General features: G+C 39.1%; 2 protein-coding genes across 3 annotated transcripts; both read left to right on the forward strand.

Moving 5' to 3' along the window:
- Positions 1-1230: 1230 nt before the first annotated feature.
- Positions 1231-21408, forward strand: LOC125237381 (facilitated trehalose transporter Tret1-like). Of its 2 annotated transcripts, none has more exons than XM_048144395.1 (4): positions 1231-1290; positions 17501-17636; positions 18214-18359; positions 19687-21408. In XM_048144395.1, the coding sequence occupies exons 1-4, from the start codon at positions 1246-1248 to the stop codon at positions 20812-20814; spliced, it is 1455 nt and encodes a 484-aa protein (XP_048000352.1). In that variant the 5' UTR covers positions 1231-1245; the 3' UTR covers positions 20815-21408. The 2 variants fall into 2 exon arrangements, with proteins under 2 accessions (XP_048000352.1, XP_048000353.1); XM_048144396.1 differs by lacking the exon at positions 1231-1290 and adding an exon at positions 14037-14302.
- On the forward strand, positions 8543-11003 carry LOC125237380 (heat shock protein 83). Its single transcript, XM_048144394.1, has one exon. It carries the CDS (start codon positions 8698-8700, stop codon positions 10849-10851), a length of 2154 nt encoding a protein of 717 aa, XP_048000351.1. The 5' UTR covers positions 8543-8697; the 3' UTR covers positions 10852-11003.
- Positions 21409-22041: the final 633 nt, after the last annotated feature.

A 22041-nucleotide genomic window follows, 5' to 3' on the forward strand; every position in this document is an offset into this window, starting at 1 on the left:
TCTTGATAAAAGTGACACCTAGCGGAGAATAGCAGAACCTTGTCGAACACTCGGGAAAGGTCAAGTGAGTGAGCTACCTATAGCCACTACCAGCTATAGCTATTCGCTACTAGATGGCGCTGTTAAACAATCAAGCAAAAAAGCTACTAATATTTTTTTAATACCTGATACCTGATGTATCTTTTATTTTTATCATTATAATAATGACAAATCATGAATTTGAACGTCGTTTATGTGCAATTTAAGAGACAGTTTTTCTAAAAAACTTAACACGAATGTTCTTTTTTTTAATATAGTTCTACTATTTGCCAATAGATGTCAGTACATAACACAACCCTAGTTATGAATGAAGGGCATTGAACAAGATATTTCGCGAATATTCCCACGATATCTAGGTTGAGGGGTTGGGGACGTTCGTGGCGCACGATGGTAGAAATGTCTAGAAGTATTCTTGTTATTATTCTTTAAAAACTTATTATTTTAAGCACGTGTTTGAGTTTCAATGTCACGTGTCTCACAAAGTCTAAAAAGCGTGAAAACAATTGACAACCGGCCGGCGAAATTAAGCATTCATTATTTAACTAGCAAAATACCTAGTTTTAACTGTTGTACTTAGTAGGTAGGTAGTAGGTATATAAAGTAACAATTATAGATGCGTCTTTTTGTGTTTTATTCTTGATATCTCATACCTAGTAGCTAGTAGGTAGGTTATAATTCTATAATTAGCATAACCTAGTTATTATGAAAACGTTGACACGCTGTCCCACAAAAATATCTATTTATTAGATCCAGTAGGATCAAAAAGAAACTGGTTCCTAGTTGACCATACTGTACTGATAAGTGTCCTTGGGTTTGCCCTGTTCGCACTTGACCGATACGTTGACCCCATGTTGCTAGGCAACGAACGCGTTATCATTTCCGTATGGTCATACAATACAACGAACGAAATTCTGAAACAAGGCTACGTAAATATAATATCTATAACCTAAGTTCGTAAGTTGGTATAACCACGTATACCACAAGTTTAGTACTTAATCTAGACATCGTTGCATTGCAATTGTTGTTGCATTATGCATACCTACACATGCACTTTCCATGCACTATTGGTATTGGTTCCTAGTCTTAAATGATTCTAATCAAATTCTAATGAATGAGTGTTGCAATAATCTGACCTAAAACATTCAGACATAAATAAAAAATGTAGAGTAAAGAGGTACCTACCTACCTACTTGATTTAAGACTAAAATGGGCCTAGCCCGCCTAGCATTGAACTGTCATTTTAGTAGGCAGGTATGTATTATGATATAAAAATCTAGGTTTAATTCATGAATTGGACTTTTTGCTAGAAATTTCCCTCTAAAATTATAATATAAAGGAGTGGTCATACATGTAGTACATGTGTATTGTGTGTGTATCATGTCTTTTCTCTGGATGGTAGTCCTAGTTTACTAATTAATATATTAAAACAAATGTATTCACATTATTTTTGTTTATTCCAAGGAAAATAGGCTAGTTTCCTACTAGTCAAATCAGCTTCTTTTTATGAACTGTCAAAACGATTTGTTAGTATGGAATTACTATGAAATACTGAGGAGTGACGTCACGATCAATTCATTTATTTTATATCTTTCTCTTTGAATTAATAAATAGAAATTATGTTTAAAAATAACTACTGTCCATATTTTTCATCTAATTATGTGGTGCATTATTTCGTGCACTGCATAAAATATTTTATTTCAAGTATAGGAAACTAGCCTATTCTCTGGTACAAAAATAAAACAAAGTTTGGAAAATGCATTTAATCAATAAGTACGGCACTTCAAAGAATGCACCAGAAGTTACTAACCCGGATGCCACTAGCGCCAACAGTGGCGAGAAGTTAAACTACACTCCGGATATGGCGGAACATTCTAGACTATTATTTTATTTTCTCAAAAGCACCATATTCTGAATGGAACTTGATGTACATGGTTCACCTTTATTTTTTTTATATTATTTGTGATTTATTCGAATAGTTTGATAGTATACATTCATTCATAAATCTAGAGATTTTACCATATTTCCAGAAGGATCTGGAACATTCTAGAAACTTTCACACAAGTGATTGCGATCAACAGGTACGCCATCTCTTGTCGAATAGGAGTACTTATGAAGGAAGCTGTGGTATCGTAAACCTTTTTTGCTACTTCTATGTTTTAGGGACCGGCTTGGTCTTTGTGTTGCGTTTTTATTTCTTTTAAATCATCATCATCATATATTTTTTTATTTCAACTGTATAGGACTATGACTATTATAGTCATAGTCATAACGCCAGTATAGGCTAACCCCGCAGCGAATTGAACAGTACAGATAGTAATAGTACATTACGATACAAGTGTGAAAAGGAAATTCGTAACTCGTGTCGATTTTAAACACTCCCTTCGGTCTGTTTTAATAGATCTTCCTTTTTTACGCAATAATGTACTATTTCAGAAATGTTGTTCGCCACTCGTTGAACTTCCTTTTTTACGCACTTGTATCGTAATGTACTATTTTATAAACTGTGTAAACTACTGTGTAATTGTGACCTGTAATACGTTATTACCAATAAATGATGTCTATGTTTATGTCTATGCACAGAACACCCCAAGAAGCCAAATGCAAGATATTGTTCGAGACGCAAATCACCAATCCTTGCGGGGTGAGGCGGGCGCGCACGGTGCTGCCATTGGTCGTTTCAAATAACTTTATGATTAGCAGTAGGGATGGGAATGGGACATGTCTATTATAGACAATGGTACCGGTAACTGTGGTGAATTTGTTTTGCAACAAATTATAATATTATAATTAAATTATAATAACCTAGTTACCCTTCGGGTTGGAAGGTCAGATGGCAGTCGTAAAACTAGTGCCTACGCCAAATCTTTAGTAGTTTCCAAATCGCCAGGCTCCCATGAGCCGTTGCCGATCGGGATGATAATTGTGATAGCATCTCAATAAAAATCATTCTAGTAACTAATAACTAAACTGTGCATTTTTACTTACGTTTACTAAGTATCAATGAACTAAATACCACTACAGACTCTACAGATTCTAGATAATTATTCACTATTACAAATCTGCTTTCTTTTATATTTCAGCACATGTACGAAGTTCAGACCACTCGTTCGTTTACGAACATTCACATTGTTAACTTAAAGAGGGATGGACGCGCCTCGGCGCCACCATATTGACCAGTATAAATGAATCCGCGACAATAAACAATATTCAACAAAATAATTATTTTTAACTGTGGAATGTTGTTCCATCTTTTTTACATGTAGAAGTGTTAGAAGACTTGCCACACCACTTTATGCTGTAAGAGACCATTGTTTGCAACCAAAATTGATTATTTAAGATTTTTTCCCGAGCGGACACGGACACTGTTAGCGGGTCGTATACTTGGGCGTTATGTACGCGTTCAAACTTTTATAAACCTGATTTGTCGTATGCTTGGTGACCGCGAGTCGCCCTGTAAGGGCCATCTTGTTGTATTGATCTGTGTGTCTATGTCTACTGTAAACATTTATTTGTAAATGTGTTTTAAAACACGCTTTTATCTGCATATCACCTTTTCAGAGTTCGCAGGGACCTATTTATTTGAGTCATGATAATGATTTTTGACTTTCTCTAGCTTTAGATCTTTAAATCAAATATTAAGAAGTTGCTATTAGGTACAAGTACAAAGCCTCAATGAAAAATTACCCTCGCATTTTTTAAAATAGTTACTGAACTGATTAGTTAAGGGGTGCTTGGTCCCTTTCTCGCATATACATAATGTCAACATGACAGATAGGGACAGCGATTTTTTGGCTTATTTCAGGTTTTTAAAGCGTTAATGAAAAGCGCCATTAGTAATTGATAAGATATTATTAACTATTAACACTAGAATAAGTCTTTTAATATAATTTAAGGTACTAACTTTGAAAATGAGTGCTTCATTTCGCCGTTAAACGTAAGTTTGGCGAAAAAACTAGAAACTGTATAACTGTAATCTTTGTTTTCAATAAATAAATAAAAAAAAAGATGAAAGTGCATGAACATAGGTCTAAATTTCTTAAATGTACTTTAATTCCTTTAATCTGCACATGTATCAATCGTATAATTTACATGCACAGCACATCAATTTCGCTTAAGCTTAGTCTCTGTATTTGGAGTCGATCTCCTCACTCACGACTATAGAGAATCATAAAATTAATTTCAATTTTCAATTCAATTTCAATTTATTTAATAAAATATAAAAATGTAACATTACAGGAGACCTAAATCATTACATTTCTTAAAGTTAAGTTATACATCCAATAAATTGGTGATTACGGTTCATTACAATACAACCAAATTTTATAACACCATAACGTTTAACTTGAAAATCTTGAAATGACAAACCTTCTTCTTAAATTACCGTGTTCCCAAAAAGTCTAAAAGATAAATTAACTTAAAACCAAAACTTCATTTTCTCAAAATGCCTAAAATGCAGTTATCCATGAAAACTGTATTTTTAAAGTTTTTCATACACGGTGGTTGTAACGAACCTTATATAGTGATAGTGAAACGTAACGTTTAAGGCAATAAGGACCTTATATTCTTTTAACGCTACAATTATCAACCCCTAATAAATTAATAGTTTAAAAAACACTATAAAACACGCTTTTATAAATGCACGTAAAAGCCAAAAATAAATTATGGATCGTTCAAGTTGTCTCTATTTGTTAGCTGAAGTTTAAAAACTATGTGCTTTTAATTATAATATTTGATTGTAAAAGCGTGGGGCGCTGGAACAGGAAAGACTTTTTGTATAACTTGCTGATAAATCAAATTATGCTATGTTACGGGAAGGAGGTTACACAGATTGACGCGCTAACTGGAGTTGCAGCATGACTAGTAGGTTCTACATTAAAAGTCAGTGTTCAAAGTAGGTACCAGTTTGTCGAACTCAGACAAAATATGCGCTAGTAGCGAGGAGAGTCGACAGTCACCGACACTTAGAACGCCGCTTTTTTCCGGTAATCAAAGTACAAAAGGGGAAAGTGTCTACAGTGACAGGATGCAGAGTTCTTGTTCGTGGACGAGATATCTTTGGTTCTCTTTGGTAACCCTTAGGCGGCATATGTAAACGTTATGTTCTTATGCAACTTCATTCGCCAGGAAGTTCGGATTAGTATTTGTTTACAAGAAAGTCTTTCCTGTTCCAGCGCCCCACGCTTTTACAATCAAATATTATAATTAAAAGCACATAGTTTTTAAACTTCAGCTAACAAATAGAGACAACTTGAACGATCCATAATTTATTTTTGGCTTTTACGTGCATTTATAAAAGCGTGTTTTATAGTGTTTTTTAAACTATTAATTTATTTTATACTTTTTAGTCATTAATAATGAAATACTTTTAACATTTATACATAAATTTATTTCAAGTAGGCGGATTCTACATGCCATTTGTGGCTTAACGTGTACTTATTGCTAATTGCTACTTAATAATAACTAGCGGCTACCTTCTTATTACGGTATTATCATAAAAATGTTTATACCTAGTAAGTTATCCGTAAAAGATAGACAATATAGACATGTGCCATCGCGGACTTTTTGAAGACATTAGAGGGACATACTTTCGCCATACATTGTTTTGAAGCTCTCAGCTAGTGGGATTTTGTTTGACTCGATTAGAAAATATTGTCACATTTCACAATATGACAATATTTTCATTCATTCAAACAAAATTTAAGTATTTCTTTTTTGCCGAGCCCCCCTTTATTTGCTCTTAAGGGTCACAGGAAAACCATTACCCAACTTATTTTAAATACAACGTTGATCTTTCTTTCATGCGGGGGGCTTCGCCCCCCGAGCCCCCCTTTGTTAGCTCTTAAAGGTCACAAGAAAACGCTAACCCAACTTATTTTAAATACTACGTTGATCTTTCTTTTATGCGGGGGGGCTTCGCCCCCCGAGCCCCCCTTTTCGTTACTCTTAAGGATCACAAGAAAACCCTAAACCAACTTATTTTAAATACAACGTTTATCTTTCTTTTATGGGGGGGCTTCGCCCCCCGAGCCCCCCTTTATTTGCTCTTAAAGGTCACAAGAAAACGCTAACCCAACTTATCTTAAATACTACGTTGATCTTTCTTTCATGCGGGGGCTTCGCCCCCCGAGCCCCCCTTTGTTTGCTCTTAAAGGTCACAAGAAAACGCTAACCCAACTTATTCTAAATACTACGTTGATTTTTCTTTCATGCGCGGGGCTTCGCCCCCCGAGCCCCCCTTTGTTTGCTCTGAAAGGTCACAAGAAAACCCTAAATCAACTTATTTTAAATACAAAGTTGATCTTTCTTTCGTGCGGGGGGCTTCGCCCCGCGAGCCCCCTTTGTTTGCTCTTAAAGGTCACAAGAAAACGCTAACCCAACTTATTTTAAATACAACGTTGATCTTTCTTTTATATGGGGGCTTCGCCCCCGAGCCCCCTTTGTTTACTCTGAAAGGTCACAAGAAAACGCTAACCCAACTTATTTTAAATACTACGTTAATCTTTCTTTTATGCGGGGGGCTTCGCCCCCGAGCCCCCCTTTTCGTTACTCTTAAGAGTATCAAGAAAACCCTAACCCAACTTATTTTAAAAACAACGTTTATCTTTCTTTTAAGCGGGGGCTTCGCCCCCCGAGCCCCCCTTTGCTCTGAAAGGTTACAAGAAAACGCTAACCCAACTTATTTTAAATACTACGTTAATCTTTCTTTTATGCGGGGGCTTCGCCCCCGAGCCCCCTTTTCGTTGCTCTTAAGGGTAACAAGAAAACCCTAACCCAACTTATTTTAAATACAACGTTTATCTTTCTTTTATGCGGGGGGCTTCGCCCCCCGAGCCCCCCTTTGTTTGCTCTTAAAGGTCACAAGAAAACGCTAACCCAACTTATCTTAAATACTACGTTGATCTTTCTTTCATGCGGGGGCTTCGCCCCCGAGCCCCCTTTGTTTGCTCTTAAAGGTCACAAAAAACGCTAACCCAACTTATTCTAAATACTACGTTGATCTTTCTTTCATGCGGGGGCTTCGCCCCCGAGCCCCCTTTGTTTGCTCTGAAAGGTCACAAGAAAACGCTAACCCAACTTATTTTAAATACTACGTTAATCATTCTTTTATGCGGGGGCTTCGCCCCCGAGCCCCCCTTTTGTTACTCTTAAGTGTAACAAGAAAACCCTAACCCAACTTATTTTAAATACAACGTTTATCTTTCTTTTATGCGGGGGCTTCGCCCCCCGAGCCCCCCTTTGTTTGCTCTTAAAGGTCACAAGAAAACGCTAACCCAACTTATCTGAAATACTACGTTGATCTTTCTTTCATGCGGGGGGCTTCGCCCCCCGAGCCCCCCTTTTTTTGATCTTAAAGGTCACAAGAAAACGCTAACCCGACTTATTTTAAATACTACGTTGATCTTTCTTTCATGCTTCCCCCTCGAGCCCCCCCCTTTTTCTGTTCTTATCTTCCGGCACCATCATCAGGCCTTGAAACCTAATCGTAGTCATAGTTCATTACAAGACTTTTCTAAGAAGCCCAAAAACATCTATGATACGATGTTCCATCATGTAGTTCCAGTTCATATCTTCCGGCTCCATCATCAGACCTTGAAACCTAATCGTAGTCAAAGTTCATTACAAGACTTTTCTAAGAAGCCCAAAAACAGCTATGATACGATGTTCCATCATGTAGTTCCAGTTCATATCTTCCGGCTCCATCATAAGACCTTGAAACCTAATCGTAGTCAAAGTTCATTACAAGACTTTTCTAAGAAGCCCAAAAACAGCTATGATACGATGTTCCATCATGTAGTTCCAGTTCATATCTTCCGGCTCCATCATCAGACCTTGAAACCTAATTGTAGTCAAAGTTCATTACAAGACTTTCCTAAGAAGCCCAAAAACAGCTATGATACGATGTTCCATCATGTAGTTCCAGTTCATATCTTCCGGCTCCATCATCAGACCTTGAAACCTAATCGTAGTCAAAGTTCATTACAAGACTTTTCTAAGAAACCCAAAAACAGCTATGATACGATGTTCCATCATGTAGTTCCAGTTCATATCTTTCGGCTTCATCATCAGACCTTGAAACCTAATTGTAGTCAAAGTTCATTACAAGACTTTTCTAAGAAATCCAAAAACGGCTATGATACGATGTTCCATCATGTAGTTCCAGTTCATATCTTCCGACTCCATCATCAGATCAGCTCAACAGTACCATATTATTGTATTGTCATCGGAACTACATACAGCTGCCAATTTTCATTACGCTACGACTCCTGGAAGATGGTTAAATTAGCTTCCTTAGATTCCATTACATACATAGTTACATACACGACGACCTAATAAAAGCGTGTTAAAAACTAATCAGTCATCACCACGTGTACGATTGCATCACTTTTTATAAACACGAACCAAAGGTTGTATATCCCCAGCGAATTCTCTAGAATTTTCTACTCGCACACAGATGGCTCTTGCGAGCGCTCTCTATATAAGCGGATTGACGTTTCCCGCGCCGTCATTAAATTAAATACAAGCGAGACTGAAACTGCGAATCAACGCGCGATCTAACACGTGTTCTTTTATAAGTGAAATCCGGGCGAATATACGTTATTCTGCATAGAAAAGTTTCCTGAGTATATATTTTGAAGAATCTCTGTGAAAACTAGCAAAATGCCTGAAGATATGCAGACATCGGGGGAGGTGGAGACCTTCGCCTTCCAGGCGGAGATCGCCCAGCTCATGTCACTCATCATCAACACATTCTACTCGAACAAAGAAATCTTCCTTCGTGAGTTAATTTCAAATTCCTCCGACGCCTTGGACAAGATCCGTTATGAGTCGCTCACCGACCCATCGAAGCTGGACAGCGGCAAGGAGCTGTACATCAAGATCGTGCCCAACAAGAGCGAGGGCACGCTCACCCTCATCGACACCGGCATCGGTATGACCAAGGCCGACTTGGTGAACAACTTGGGTACCATCGCCAAGTCCGGAACGAAGGCTTTCATGGAGGCGCTGCAGGCCGGCGCCGACATCAGCATGATCGGTCAGTTTGGTGTAGGTTTCTACTCGTGCTACCTCGTGGCCGACCGCGTCACCGTCCACTCCAAGCACAACGACGACGAGCAGTACGTGTGGGAGTCGGCCGCCGGCGGCTCGTTCACCGTGCGCCCCGACACCGGCGAGCCTCTCGGCCGCGGCACCAAGATCGTCCTGCACATCAAGGAGGACCTCTCAGAGTACCTCGAGGAGTCAAAGATCAAGGAGATCGTGAAGAAGCACTCTCAGTTCATCGGCTACCCGATCAAACTCGTCGTCGAGAAGGAACGCGAGAAGGAGTTGTCGGACGACGAGGCCGAGGAGGAGAAGAAAGAAGAGACAGAAGATGACAAGCCCAAAATCGAGGATGTCGGTGAAGATGAGGAGGAGGACGGCAAGGACAAAAAGAAGAAGAAGAAGACCATCAAGGAGAAGTACACCGAGGACGAGGAGCTCAACAAGACCAAGCCCATCTGGACGCGCAACGCCGACGACATCACGCAGGAGGAGTACGGCGACTTCTACAAGTCGCTCACCAACGACTGGGAGGACCACCTCGCCGTCAAGCACTTCTCCGTGGAGGGCCAGCTCGAGTTCCGCGCTCTTCTCTTCATCCCGCGCCGCGCTCCCTTCGACCTGTTCGAAAACAAGAAGCGCAAGAACAACATCAAACTGTACGTCCGCCGAGTATTCATCATGGACAACTGTGAGGACCTCATCCCCGAGTACCTGAACTTCGTCAAGGGTGTAGTCGACAGCGAGGACCTGCCCCTCAACATCTCCCGTGAGATGCTCCAGCAGAACAAGATCCTTAAAGTCATCAGGAAGAACTTAGTTAAGAAATGCTTGGAGCTCTTCGAGGAGCTCGCTGAAGACAAAGAAAACTACAAGAAGTATTATGAACAGTTCAGCAAGAACCTGAAGCTCGGTATCCACGAGGACACACAGAACCGCTCCAAGCTGGCTGACTTGCTGCGCTACCACACCTCCGCCTCCGGCGATGAGTTGTGCTCCCTCAAGGAGTATGTCTCCCGCATGAAGGAGAACCAGAAGCACATCTACTACATCACCGGTGAGAACCGCGACCAAGTAGCCAACTCATCCTTTGTAGAGCGAGTCAAGAAGCGCGGCTATGAAGTAGTCTACATGACCGAGCCCATTGATGAGTATGTAGTACAACAGATGAGGGAGTATGATGGCAAGTCCCTAGTTTCTGTCACTAAGGAAGGCTTGGAGCTGCCCGAGGATGAGGAGGAGAAGAAGAAGCGCGAGGAGGACAAAGTCAAGTTTGAGGGTCTCTGCAAGGTCATGAAGAACATCCTAGACAATAAAGTTGAGAAGGTTGTTGTCTCAAACAGGCTGGTCGAGTCCCCGTGCTGCATTGTCACCGCTCAGTACGGCTGGTCTGCCAACATGGAGCGCATCATGAAGGCGCAGGCCCTCCGCGACACCTCCACTATGGGCTACATGGCTGCTAAGAAGCACCTCGAGATCAACCCCGACCATTCCATCGTCGAGACGCTCAGACAGAAGGCAGATGCTGACAAGAACGACAAGGCTGTCAAGGATTTGGTCATCCTTCTGTACGAGACTGCTCTGCTGTCATCTGGCTTCGCTCTTGATGAGCCTCAGGTGCACGCTTCCCGCATCTACAGAATGATCAAGCTGGGTCTGGGCATCGATGAGGATGAGCCGATCCAGGTGGAGGAGGCAAGCGCTGCTGGGGACGTGCCCCCGCTGGAGGGAGATGCTGACGATGCGTCCCGTATGGAGGAGGTCGACTAAACCACCCGCCTTTAGTTCTCGGTTTAGTTTACTGGTGTACAGCCAAAGACTGATTTAGTTCAAACAATTCCAAACCATTAATAATGGTAACTATTTTGTTTTCACTGTTTTAAGTGCTCAGTTGTCTTCAAATAAAAGAAATTTTATAATTATTTATGTCTTATCATTCAAACATGTCTAACCCAAAAATAGCTAATGTTCTTATCACTAAATATGTATTTAGAAATTTATTATTTGATCAAAATAATAACTAACATGTATGGATTAGAAAAAAAAATATACTAAGTACCTATAAAGCGAGGAGTTTATTGAATCTTGAACGAAGCAAAGGATTCTAATTGAATCTCGGGCGTAGAGCTGTTCCAGTAATATTTTTTTTAGACACATGAACTATTTTAGATTTCAAATGTTACATCCTTTGCTTTGTTCAGACTTTAATATAAGCTCCCCTAGCCTTGGTAAATAATTGCCCACTAATTGCCTTTTTTTATCCCGGGGCAATTATATCAATGATGTTTAGTTTTCTCCATTACACGTTAGATAATAAAATTGCCAGTGTCATTAGAGCAGAATACATTGGGTCAAAAGTATTAATAATTTGCTACTAAATTGCAATGTGTCTCATATCGAGAAGTTAGTCATACAACATCTCATACAGGAAGTTGACTCATGAAAAATGGATTCCCATTTTTCCTTGAACCTACTATTATAAATTTTCTCCCTTACATTATTCAGCATGTTCACTTCTATGTATAAGCAATCCATGTCAAATTTAGATTGGATATTCATTATTTCAGCTATATTGAATATGACTTAATGCTGAATTTATATCAAAGTGACTTATCATAGCTAACCAATTGTCATTATCAAAGTTAAACCATGTTTTTAGATAGCTTAAAGCTTAAATTTGTCTATGAACAAGTCAAAGTTTTTGCAAATTTTTTGCCCAGCTGAAGATTGCTTAACTAATTCTATTTTCTGCATTGTAATAAACCCATAAAATTTATCCTGTTTTCTTTTCTGTAAATCTTTTTTTATATTTGTCATTATATTGAAAACATCTAAAACTGTAATTGAGCATTTTCAGAATTTGGGTCCCCCAATTAGCAAAAGTTAACAAAAATTAACTCGCTGTCAGTTTTGTGACGACAAATTAAGCATAATATCTGTCTAAAATTTACTTTTTTCACATTCTGAATGTAGATTATCGCTTAAAGTTTATGTAATTAACACAAAAACAATATAATTTTTATTGAAATTTCATTCTTAATAATTATCGTCACAAAACTGACAGTGAGTAAATTTTTGTTAACAACTTTCGCTAATTGGGGGGTCCCGAATTCAGAAAATGCCCAATTGAATCACCCTCCAGGCTATTAACTGTTTTACCAAATACATTTAATATATGGCTGCAATAATTTTAATACACTTCAGAGTTTTTGAGTTGCGTTCAGAAACATTCATAAGTCATAACGTACTTTAGTGTTCACTATTTACTAATATATATTATATATACTACACATTTCAAAAATTCGCGTGCTTCGATTATGCCATCAATGAATAAATATCGTAAATAAAGTATTTTGGCGTACTTTATGTGTTTCGTAAAATATAAAGTACAAACATCTAAAATACAGTACAATACTTTATATTAAAGTACGGGTGGCAACCCTACATGTGAGATAACTAAGCTATTCTGGTACACAAAGGTTTGTTACAATATTTCAAAATTGCTTAATCATTTATCCAATCACAGAATATATAATAGTACAAGTATCCAATCCAAGTTAGCAACTGCCAGAGATTTTAATAGATGGCGCTAGCACCGTATCAAATTGATCAATGATATTTGGTTAAAAAAATGAAATAGGTATCTAGTCTAGGTATTATATATTCTGTGGTCTAGGTCAATCCAAGATTTAACTAGCGTACATGTGGACTAAGCATAGTAGACAGCTAATATAAATAAAATACAATAAATAGGGTCATAGGACCCTAGTTATTGTGTACCTGTACGCATAGTATGTCATAAATATTCTAGGAGCAATGTTAGGTAGGGTAGGGTTGCCAAGTAGGTTTCATCTTTCATATATTATGACCTATATTCAGACATATCAATAACGAGCATCGAAGCTTCTTGAAAATCAGACTTTGTTGACGTTGTATCTATTTTGGCACACGAATTTTACGCGGAGATTCGTTGAGGACAATGAACATTGAACAGTAAAAAGCAGTGATTCGTAATTACATAAATACATACTCACGCATGTATTTCCAAAAGGGGTGTGCAGAACATATGCCACTAAAGTTTCTGTGCCACTCTTAGAATAAGTAGGAGTTGAAATAAATTTCAATCGTGATCATTCCATACGACATCCAAGGGGGAAAAAGGGTGGTGAAATTTTCAACCTGTCACCACACGGGCAATAAGTTTTAATTAGTAATTTTGTAGCAATAATGAGCTAAAGAGTCTATAAGTTACTCCATTTTAAGGCAAATGTTCAGGACTTTGCTAATCGAAAAGTAACAGGCGCTCGTATGCCACCTTGCAGTCAAGTCACGGGTTCTCATAAATCCCCATAAATAATGAGAATAGTAACTTAGGTAGGCATAAACTAGATAAAATAACATTTTAAAATGTCTGTTAACTCTTGACGCGCTGAACCGATTTGCAAAATAGTTTCACTAATTGTAACGCAAATTTCAATTCTAGAGAGCTAGAGAAGAACTTATTCAAAACTTGTTGAATGTATGCCAATAAGAAGTGATTCCCCAATTCCGCATTAATTATCATGACTAGTTTCTGATAAAAATAGAACCAAGTTAATTCGTTAATATAACGAGAATGCTCAGCTACGGTATTTGCTATACTCTGCCGATGTGAATTTCAGAATATTACCAATAATTATTTTAATTTATTACCTACTTAATTACATGCACTTCCTAGTTGTAATTTAATTTTAAGGAATTCTTTCAGTGCCCAGGATTTATGTGTGATTCATGTGTAATATTGTAATATCTGTTTTGTACTACATGATTATATATTATGCAATAAATTAAGTATGAATTATATAATTTATGAAGACGGACATAGATATTACTATCCTTTATCAGTTATCAACGAAATATATCTATTCACGTTTTTTTATTAGTCCGTAGGTACAGTCCGCTTAATGGATATTTTATCAATCTGCACTTAATTATCATATTTTTGTTTTACCGTTTTACATAATATTTTATCAATGGTCACGCCATCACTGAGAGCAGACGTTACCACGATATATTCTAATGTAAATTTGAAATATACAGTGTTGTGATGTAGGCTCATAAATAAATAATAGATTTTAATGTTTATGTTGTTAGGTAGATTTTTGTTAGGGATGTGAAGTTCAAAAGTGCATGCAATAAAATGTCAAAACCTAATGAAAGGTTTTCTCCATTTGCTAAACAAGTAAGTAAATTGTCATTAGTTTTTGTAGAATTTCTTTCACAGTTTTCATCACACATATTATTCTTATATGTTCGATAATCGAGCAATGTATTTGTGAGTGTGTTTAGTAAAACGTCCCACTCTGTCGGTTACCATTAAGGCGAAATTTACTTGTATCTTTATATGAATAAACTGACAAAGCGGCTTTATAGCATCTTACTACAATGATGTAAGGTCTGAGTCCGACGAAGGAAGATTCGCCGACCCCTGATCCCCTGAACCATGATAATACAATCTTGCTTATGCTATTTATTGGTAACTAGAGATGGGCCGAATATTCGGTAAATATTCGGTATTCGGCAAATTCGGCAAGTTTTTCAATGTTCGTATTCGTCCGGTCCGTAGTTCGGTTACATTGCCGAATATTTACCGAATAAACAAAGTAAATAAATAGCGTAAGTTGTTTCGTAATTCATCGGATAATGACGTCCTATTTGAGCATTCTAAGGAACTACCAAAGGGAGTTAAAAATTCGTTAAAATATAAAATACAATAATTTTGTAAAAAAGGTAAAATAATGTATCTTAAGAAACAAAAACAAAAACCAAAATGCACTAAACTATAGGAACATTAAGAGCCTTAGTAAGATAAATGTGTACCCATTACCAATCAATGAAACGTATTTAAAATATGACTCAACCGAATATTCGGCCGAATGTTCGGTTCGGTAACAGCTGAACCGAATGTTCGGCCGAATATTCGTATTCGGCAAAGTCCGTATTCGGCCCATCTCTATTGGTAACTAACACAATCTCGTATTATTCATTGTTTTGACGACTGGTTTAATTGGCCTAGCGGGTAGTGGCCCTGCCTGCTAAGCCGCGGTCCTGGGTTCGAATCCCGGTAAGGGCATTTATCTGTGTGATGAGCTCAGATATTTGTTCCTGAGTCATGTGATATTCGGACAATTTTTCCGATATTACAGTTCCGGAATTGAAACACATAATCTCGAAAATTCCGAAATTGAAAAAATATATATTTTTGGACGAAAACGTGTAATATCAGCCTGGTTATTTTACAAAACTACCACCGCGTCTATAAAGATATGTAAATTCATTAAGTTAGACACTCCTCGGATTCAGGTAGTGCCTATCTGCCTATTTTTTGACCAAAGAGTTGCATCCAGGGCTAGTTATAATAGGTGTTACATTAATTAAGACAGTGAGTCATGACACCCTGTAAGGGCACACAATAATACCTATAGTTAGAGCGAGATAATGTAGTTTTAACCCGCTAATATTATACCATTGTCACTTTCTGGTTTTGCTCTCAATTGTTTTAGCTAATAAGTGAAATATATAATAATTTTAAAGTAAATATTTGTTGTAGAAAGTTTTGTTTTGTGATAATTAAAAATTACTAGCCGGCGTTATTTATGCTCAATTTATTAGATCGAACTTAAATTTCAGTAATAATCTAAATTAATCGTTATTAAAGCGGCATAAACTCAAAATTTTACTTCTTTTCTCATAGCACTGAATATTTTAGGCTTAAAGTCTTAAGTTCAGAAGCAAATCGTAGTATTTGGTATTACATTCATTCACAAGCATAACGTCGTAGTTACTTTATACACTTTTCATAAAGACGTGTGCATATTTTACTAAACTCTAAGTCTATTACCACTTACCACAAAATCAAAAGATTTGAGAAGCAAATGTACTTATGGAAAATTATGTATATAAAAGAATGATTTATTTTTTTACAAAAAATTAAGGTGTAGGTACATGTAGGTACCTAGGAATAAATCATAAAATCTGTCTTTTTGGGCTCTTCTTCTTCAGTCGGTCCCTCAATGCTGAGGATCGTGACCTCATGTCATTCTGTTGAAGACTAGAATCCACCAGAAAACCAAACCAAAAAAAATTGTTCAATTCCGGAACTAGTTCCGGAATTCCGGAATTGAAGTCCAATCTCGAAAACTAGTTCCGGAATTGAAAACCGTCCGATATTGCAAGCCCTATGTGATATGTATAGGTACTTACCTACTTATCGTTTGAGTACCCTCAACAACTTTCTTTAGTTTACAGTATGACTTAGTAAATCCGTTTAAGACATTTCTATAATAATTATTGATTAATCTTTGGTTTAAAACTTGAAACGCTACGAAGGCGCACGGGCAACACAGTTGCCAACTTGCCAGCAATTCACATGCCATTGCCGTGTTTGCTCCATAGTTAGTTGGTGCGTATTGAACAAATGCGTGTAAATGGCTGGCAATTGTGTTGCCCGTGAAACAACATTTCTACTGAAAACCCTGGCTTGCAACATTATAAATAAATAAATAAATATTATAAGGACGTTCTTAGTTCTTAGGCAGCGTCCACACTCATGCGCCGACGCCACGCCGCCGCCACGATGCCTGGGGCGCGTCTTACGTCCTTCGTCCTTCCTATACAAAATGTACTGAGGAGACGTTTTTTGAATTACATTCAGGCGGCGTGGCGGAGACGTCAGTTCCGCGCCGCAAGACATGCGTCTCATGAGTGTGCTGCCTTACACAGATTGACCGAGTCCCACGGTAAGCTCAAGAAGGCTTGTGTTGTGGGTACTCAGACAACGATATATAAAAAAAAAATTGTTTATTTCCAAGAAAATACAGTCATGTATACAATTAAACTGACCTCCACACTAGGCAGATGCCTGTCCCGCGGAGGAGATGGTTCAGTCTTAGGTATCAATTAAAATAATATCATAACTTCTTACATATAAAAGAAAAACAGAAAAAACAGTAAAGGTAAAAATTACGAAGTGTTAACAAGCACTTAAAGTTTTAAGACAAAATAAAACAAAACAATATAACAATGGTTACATGATTACTGTGTCTTTCTAATCGGTAAGTATTGAAAATAGTGTGAAACAATGAAATAAAAATTTAAAACAAAGATATAAAAAGTAGTAATATAATAAAGTAAGTAAAGTTGTTCTTGTACAAAATTTTAAATTGACATTAAGAGAATATGTTGTATATAATATAATATACAAATACTTATATACATAGAAAACATCCATGACTCAGGAACAAACATCTGTGCTCATCACACAAATAAATGCCCTTACCGGGATTTGAACCCGGGACCGCGGCTTAGCAGGCAGGGTCACTACACACTAGGCCAGACCGGTCGTCGTTCATTATCCTCAATGTTTTTGTTTTCTCCACAGTGTTTTGTGACAACAGGAGTATGCTCCAACGTCATCGGAATTGGCTGCATCGTTGGGTTTCCAGGAGTTCTTCTGCCACAGCTGCATGTGCCAGGGTCGGCCATCAAACCTAGCAAGGAGATGGAGTCATGGATAGGTGAAACAATTGTTTAACTATGTCAGCAGGTAACAAAGTGACGTAGGATTGCTAGGAGTTCTGCTACTTCTGCTGCATACACCAGAATGAGCAATCAATATACCAAGGAGGAGTCTTGAATAAGTGGGATAACTTTGTTACGTGCTGCGGTGAATGGTTCCCAGGAGTCTTGCCTTCTTCTGCATCAGTCAAGGTCAGCCACCAGACCTAGCAAATAGATGGAGTTATGGATCGTCTAGGAACTGTGTCATGTTACGAGACATAATAGTGTTGGGTTCCAAGCAGTTCTTCTGTATCCGCTAGAGTCAGCCATCATTTGTTGTTTATGGTATTTATTTCACACAGGTAATTAGCGGTTTAGGGTTAACAAAAGAGAAGAATGCTATATTCATCGCAGATAATTAAGGTCTCAAGTGGAAATCTTGATTTAAAAAAATCTACTTATTACTTATACCTAAATATAAAGAAATAAACCTAAATATACCTTGTTTTCTAATACAAAATGATATCGCTCGGCAAAACAATTGGTGTAATCATATCAATCACCTTGAATAACTTGTATTTCTTTCGTTTCCAGCCTCGGTGCTGGCGATCTCAATGTTCTTCGGAAACTTCATGACGCCACCGATCATGGACCGTTTGGGGCGCAGGATAGCCCACTTCAGTGTCACCCTGCCTATCCTGACAGGCTGGCTGGCTACCATCTTTGCCACCAACTCAGAGGTGAGTAGGAGGTCGCGGGTTCGAACCCCGGCTCTCACCAACGAGTTTTTCGTCATTTATGTGCAAAATGTCATTTGATATTTGCTAGTCGCTTTTCGGTGAAGGGAAACATCGTGAGGAAACCGGACTAATTCCAATAAGGTCTAGTTTACCCTTCGGGTTGGAAGGTCAGATGGCAGTCACTTTCGTAAAAACTAGTGCCTACGCCAAATCTTGGGATTCGTTGTCAAAGCGGTCCCCAGGCACAAATGCCGGGATAACGCAAGGAGGATGATGAACTCAGAGGAGAGTAGTTTATTCTGCGATTGCCAGCAAATTGCCAGTCAATTACGAAACGACACTAAAATTGGACGTAGTTACGCAGAAACGTTCCATTCCATATGAAATTGTCATTAAGTTTTAGACCTTGTATGAAAAACAATAGTTATTTGTTATACAAGGGGGCAAAGTTGTATTTTAACGCCGAGTGTGGAATTGAAAAACGAGCAAGTGAAAGGATTCGATAGTTGAACCACGAGCGCAGCGAGTGGTTCGAGAATAGAATCCTGAACTTGCGAGTTTTTTAACACACGAGAAGTAAAATACATTTGCACCCGAGTGTCACACAAAACTTTTCCCCTCACTATAGCGAGGAAACTACAACGCAAAAAATGCGTTTATCACTGCTTCCAGTAGTTCCACAGGTGGTTAATCATCTTTATTACTAGATTCAACTACTTTTATCAATTTTAAAGCAGTTAATTTGACTTTATTCAAGGTTAAATTACTTTACCCACTAGTGGATAAAATGCGTTTTTACCCGCTGGTATTAAAGGACAAAACACGTGTTTCCGAGCTAGTGAGGGGAAAAAGTCTTTCATTTCAATGACAATTTCAGATGGATTGGAACGTTTCTGCGTAACTACGTCCAATTATAGTATTTCTAGCTTTTGCCCGCGACTATGTTCGCGTTAAATTCTAAAATTGCGGAATGCTCCATACAAACTTCCACCCCCTTTTAGGGAATTGTGGGGTTATAAAGAGACAAAAAGTAGCCTATGTCTCTTCCATCCCTTCAAAGTATCTCCACTTAAAAAAAATTGCCGCTATTCTGGAAAGATGGTTACCTAAGTACCTACCTACCATTCTTGCCACTAGCTCAGCGGTGCTGGAGTTTTCTGCTAAATGGAGGTACTGCCCCTGGTGGGCTCTGCTTTGGAATGGCCGCCACTGTTCTAACTCACCGCCAAAAGCGAGATACCATGTTCACATTGCCTATATCATACCTCTCTTTTGGACATTGTTTAAGGACATATCATGTAATTGAAATCGCCGTAAATATTTCCAGGCGCTGCTAGCTGGGCGGATCCTGCAAGGCATCGGCCTTGGCATGATGCAGCCGCTGCGCTGCGCGCTGCTCGGCGAGTACGCCAGCCCGCGCCACCGCGGCGGCTTCCTCGCCACCATCGCCCTCGCCCAGGGCTTCGGCATCCTCCTCGTCCACACCCTCGGCTCCTACCTCTCCTTCCAACACACCGCCGCCATCAGCCTCTCCTTCTCTCTCATCAGCCTCGTCATCACCACCTACTCCCCAGAGTCACCCAGCTGGCTCGCTACCGTCGGACAGTACGACAAGTGCAGAGAAGTCTTCCTATGGCTCAGGGGAAAGGATGAAACTCCAGAACTTGAAAAGATGATCGAAGCTAGCAAGCAAAGAACAAACGACAAGAAACGCTTTAAAGACGTCCTAAACGTAGCGCAAAAGAAGGAATTCTACAAGCCTGTCTTTCTCATGTTCGCTGTTTATATCATGATGAACTTCTCAGGACCCATTTTATTTGCGACCTATTCCACTGTGGTTCTCCAATTATTGATGGGTCCGGAAATAGATGCGCCTTTTTGGATGGTGGCGTTTGATGTGCAGAGGTTAATCTTCAACACAGGCGCTGTGTATGTGATAAACAGAACTAGTAGGAGAACGATGATGTTTGCTACGGGAGCTCTTTGTGCTGGGTCGCATCTCGCACAGTCTGGCTATATCTTTGCTAAATCAAATCAGTATCTTCCATTCGATTCTCTTTGGATCCCTGGGATACTTGTGAGTCTTCAGGTATTATCTTTTGCTGTAGGCATGATTCCGCTACCAAACGTAATAGCGGGAGAAGTGTACCCTTTGCAATACCGGAGTCTAGCCGGCTGCGTGAGTGTAGTAGCATCATCTGCATCGATATTCCTAGTTCTCAAGACGTTCCCTGCTCTGATATTCAGCGTGGGACTACAAGGGGTGTACTTGTTGCACTCTGGGGTAATCTCGGCCGGTCTGGTGGTGGTGTGGTTCTTGCTGCCGGAGACGAAAGGCAAAACGTTGCAGGAGATAGAAGAATGCTTTAGAGGAAAACCTTTCGAGCTTGAAGGTGGTAAAGAATTAGAGACGCTTAATAGAACTGAAGAGGAAAAGATGCTTGATAAATGCTGATTACAAGCTAAAGAATTCATAAGAGAACTGCATGACTGATAAGTTTGCCTTACAGTCTGACGCCTGAAAAAAGAGAGAAAGCGCACGTCGTGTCACCACTTACCAGAAAATCTCCATGAGGCTCTAATATCCATCTATAGAATTTTAAACCACTTCGGCGGTGTGTTGAACTGTTGAGAACAAAATTAAGAAAAGTGGCAACGAAATAGCATATTGATCCTATCACCTTCTTCCCGAGGTTTAAACTAGTAATGACAGTATACGTAATAATAATAATAATACTACACGCGTTGCCTCTACAAGGAGCTATCTAAGCGCCTTACAGACGCTTCTGGTGACCAGAGGGCTGACCAGTACTTTGCTCAGCGGATCAGCATTGCTACCCAGCGGGGCAACGCGGCCAGCCTTCTGGGCACCTTACCCAACGAGCAAGACCTGGGCCAAATTTTCTATTTATACGTTTTAATGTACAGCCTCCGCCACACATAAAGCGTTTTGATAGCGTAGCGTCAGCGGAGCTCAATGATAGCGGTGCGCCAGTGGAACGCTGGCGTTCCGCTCGCAATCCGCGCGCATTCCGCTCGCAATCCGCGCTTGTTAGTTCCCGCCGGCGTCCGCTGGGCGCAACGCCAGCGTTCGTCCGGCGCACCGCTATTCGTTGCGCTCCGCTGACGCTCCGCCTACGCTATCAAAACGCACACTTAAATAAGTGTTTATTGTATTATTTTGTATGTTGTTTATAAATAAATGCCATTCTACACTAAGATATTGTTTTATTTACTTTACAATAAATTCCAAGATTTCCAAGATAAAAAACTTGGGTATGAAGTTGACTGGCAAATTGTATTGCAATCAAAATTGCTTGTGAAAATGGTACAGGCGCCATAGAATTCCGTGATGGCCAGTCATCTCCATAATATGGACCTGGGCGTCCGGTAGGAACAATATCCCAGGCGCCACCTAAATTGCCTATATCCTACATCTGATATTGGATCGGATGATTTGAAAACGCCAACCTGTATTCTTTTTAAGTGCAAAAGTGAAAAATTACATTTATTTTAAAACACAACATTAAATACCAAAACAATAGAAACAAATTAAAACTAAACTAAACCTAACTTAACCTAGATGGACTACGTTGTATCCACAGATGTCTCCCAAGTCGCTGCCAATGTGCCCGACTGGCCGCGTTTCCTCGCTGGATGGCGATGCCAATTGCCAATGCAG

This window comes from Leguminivora glycinivorella, chromosome 21 (genome assembly GCF_023078275.1).
Source record: "Leguminivora glycinivorella isolate SPB_JAAS2020 chromosome 21, LegGlyc_1.1, whole genome shotgun sequence".
Taxonomy (NCBI): Eukaryota; Metazoa; Arthropoda; class Insecta; order Lepidoptera; family Tortricidae; genus Leguminivora; species Leguminivora glycinivorella.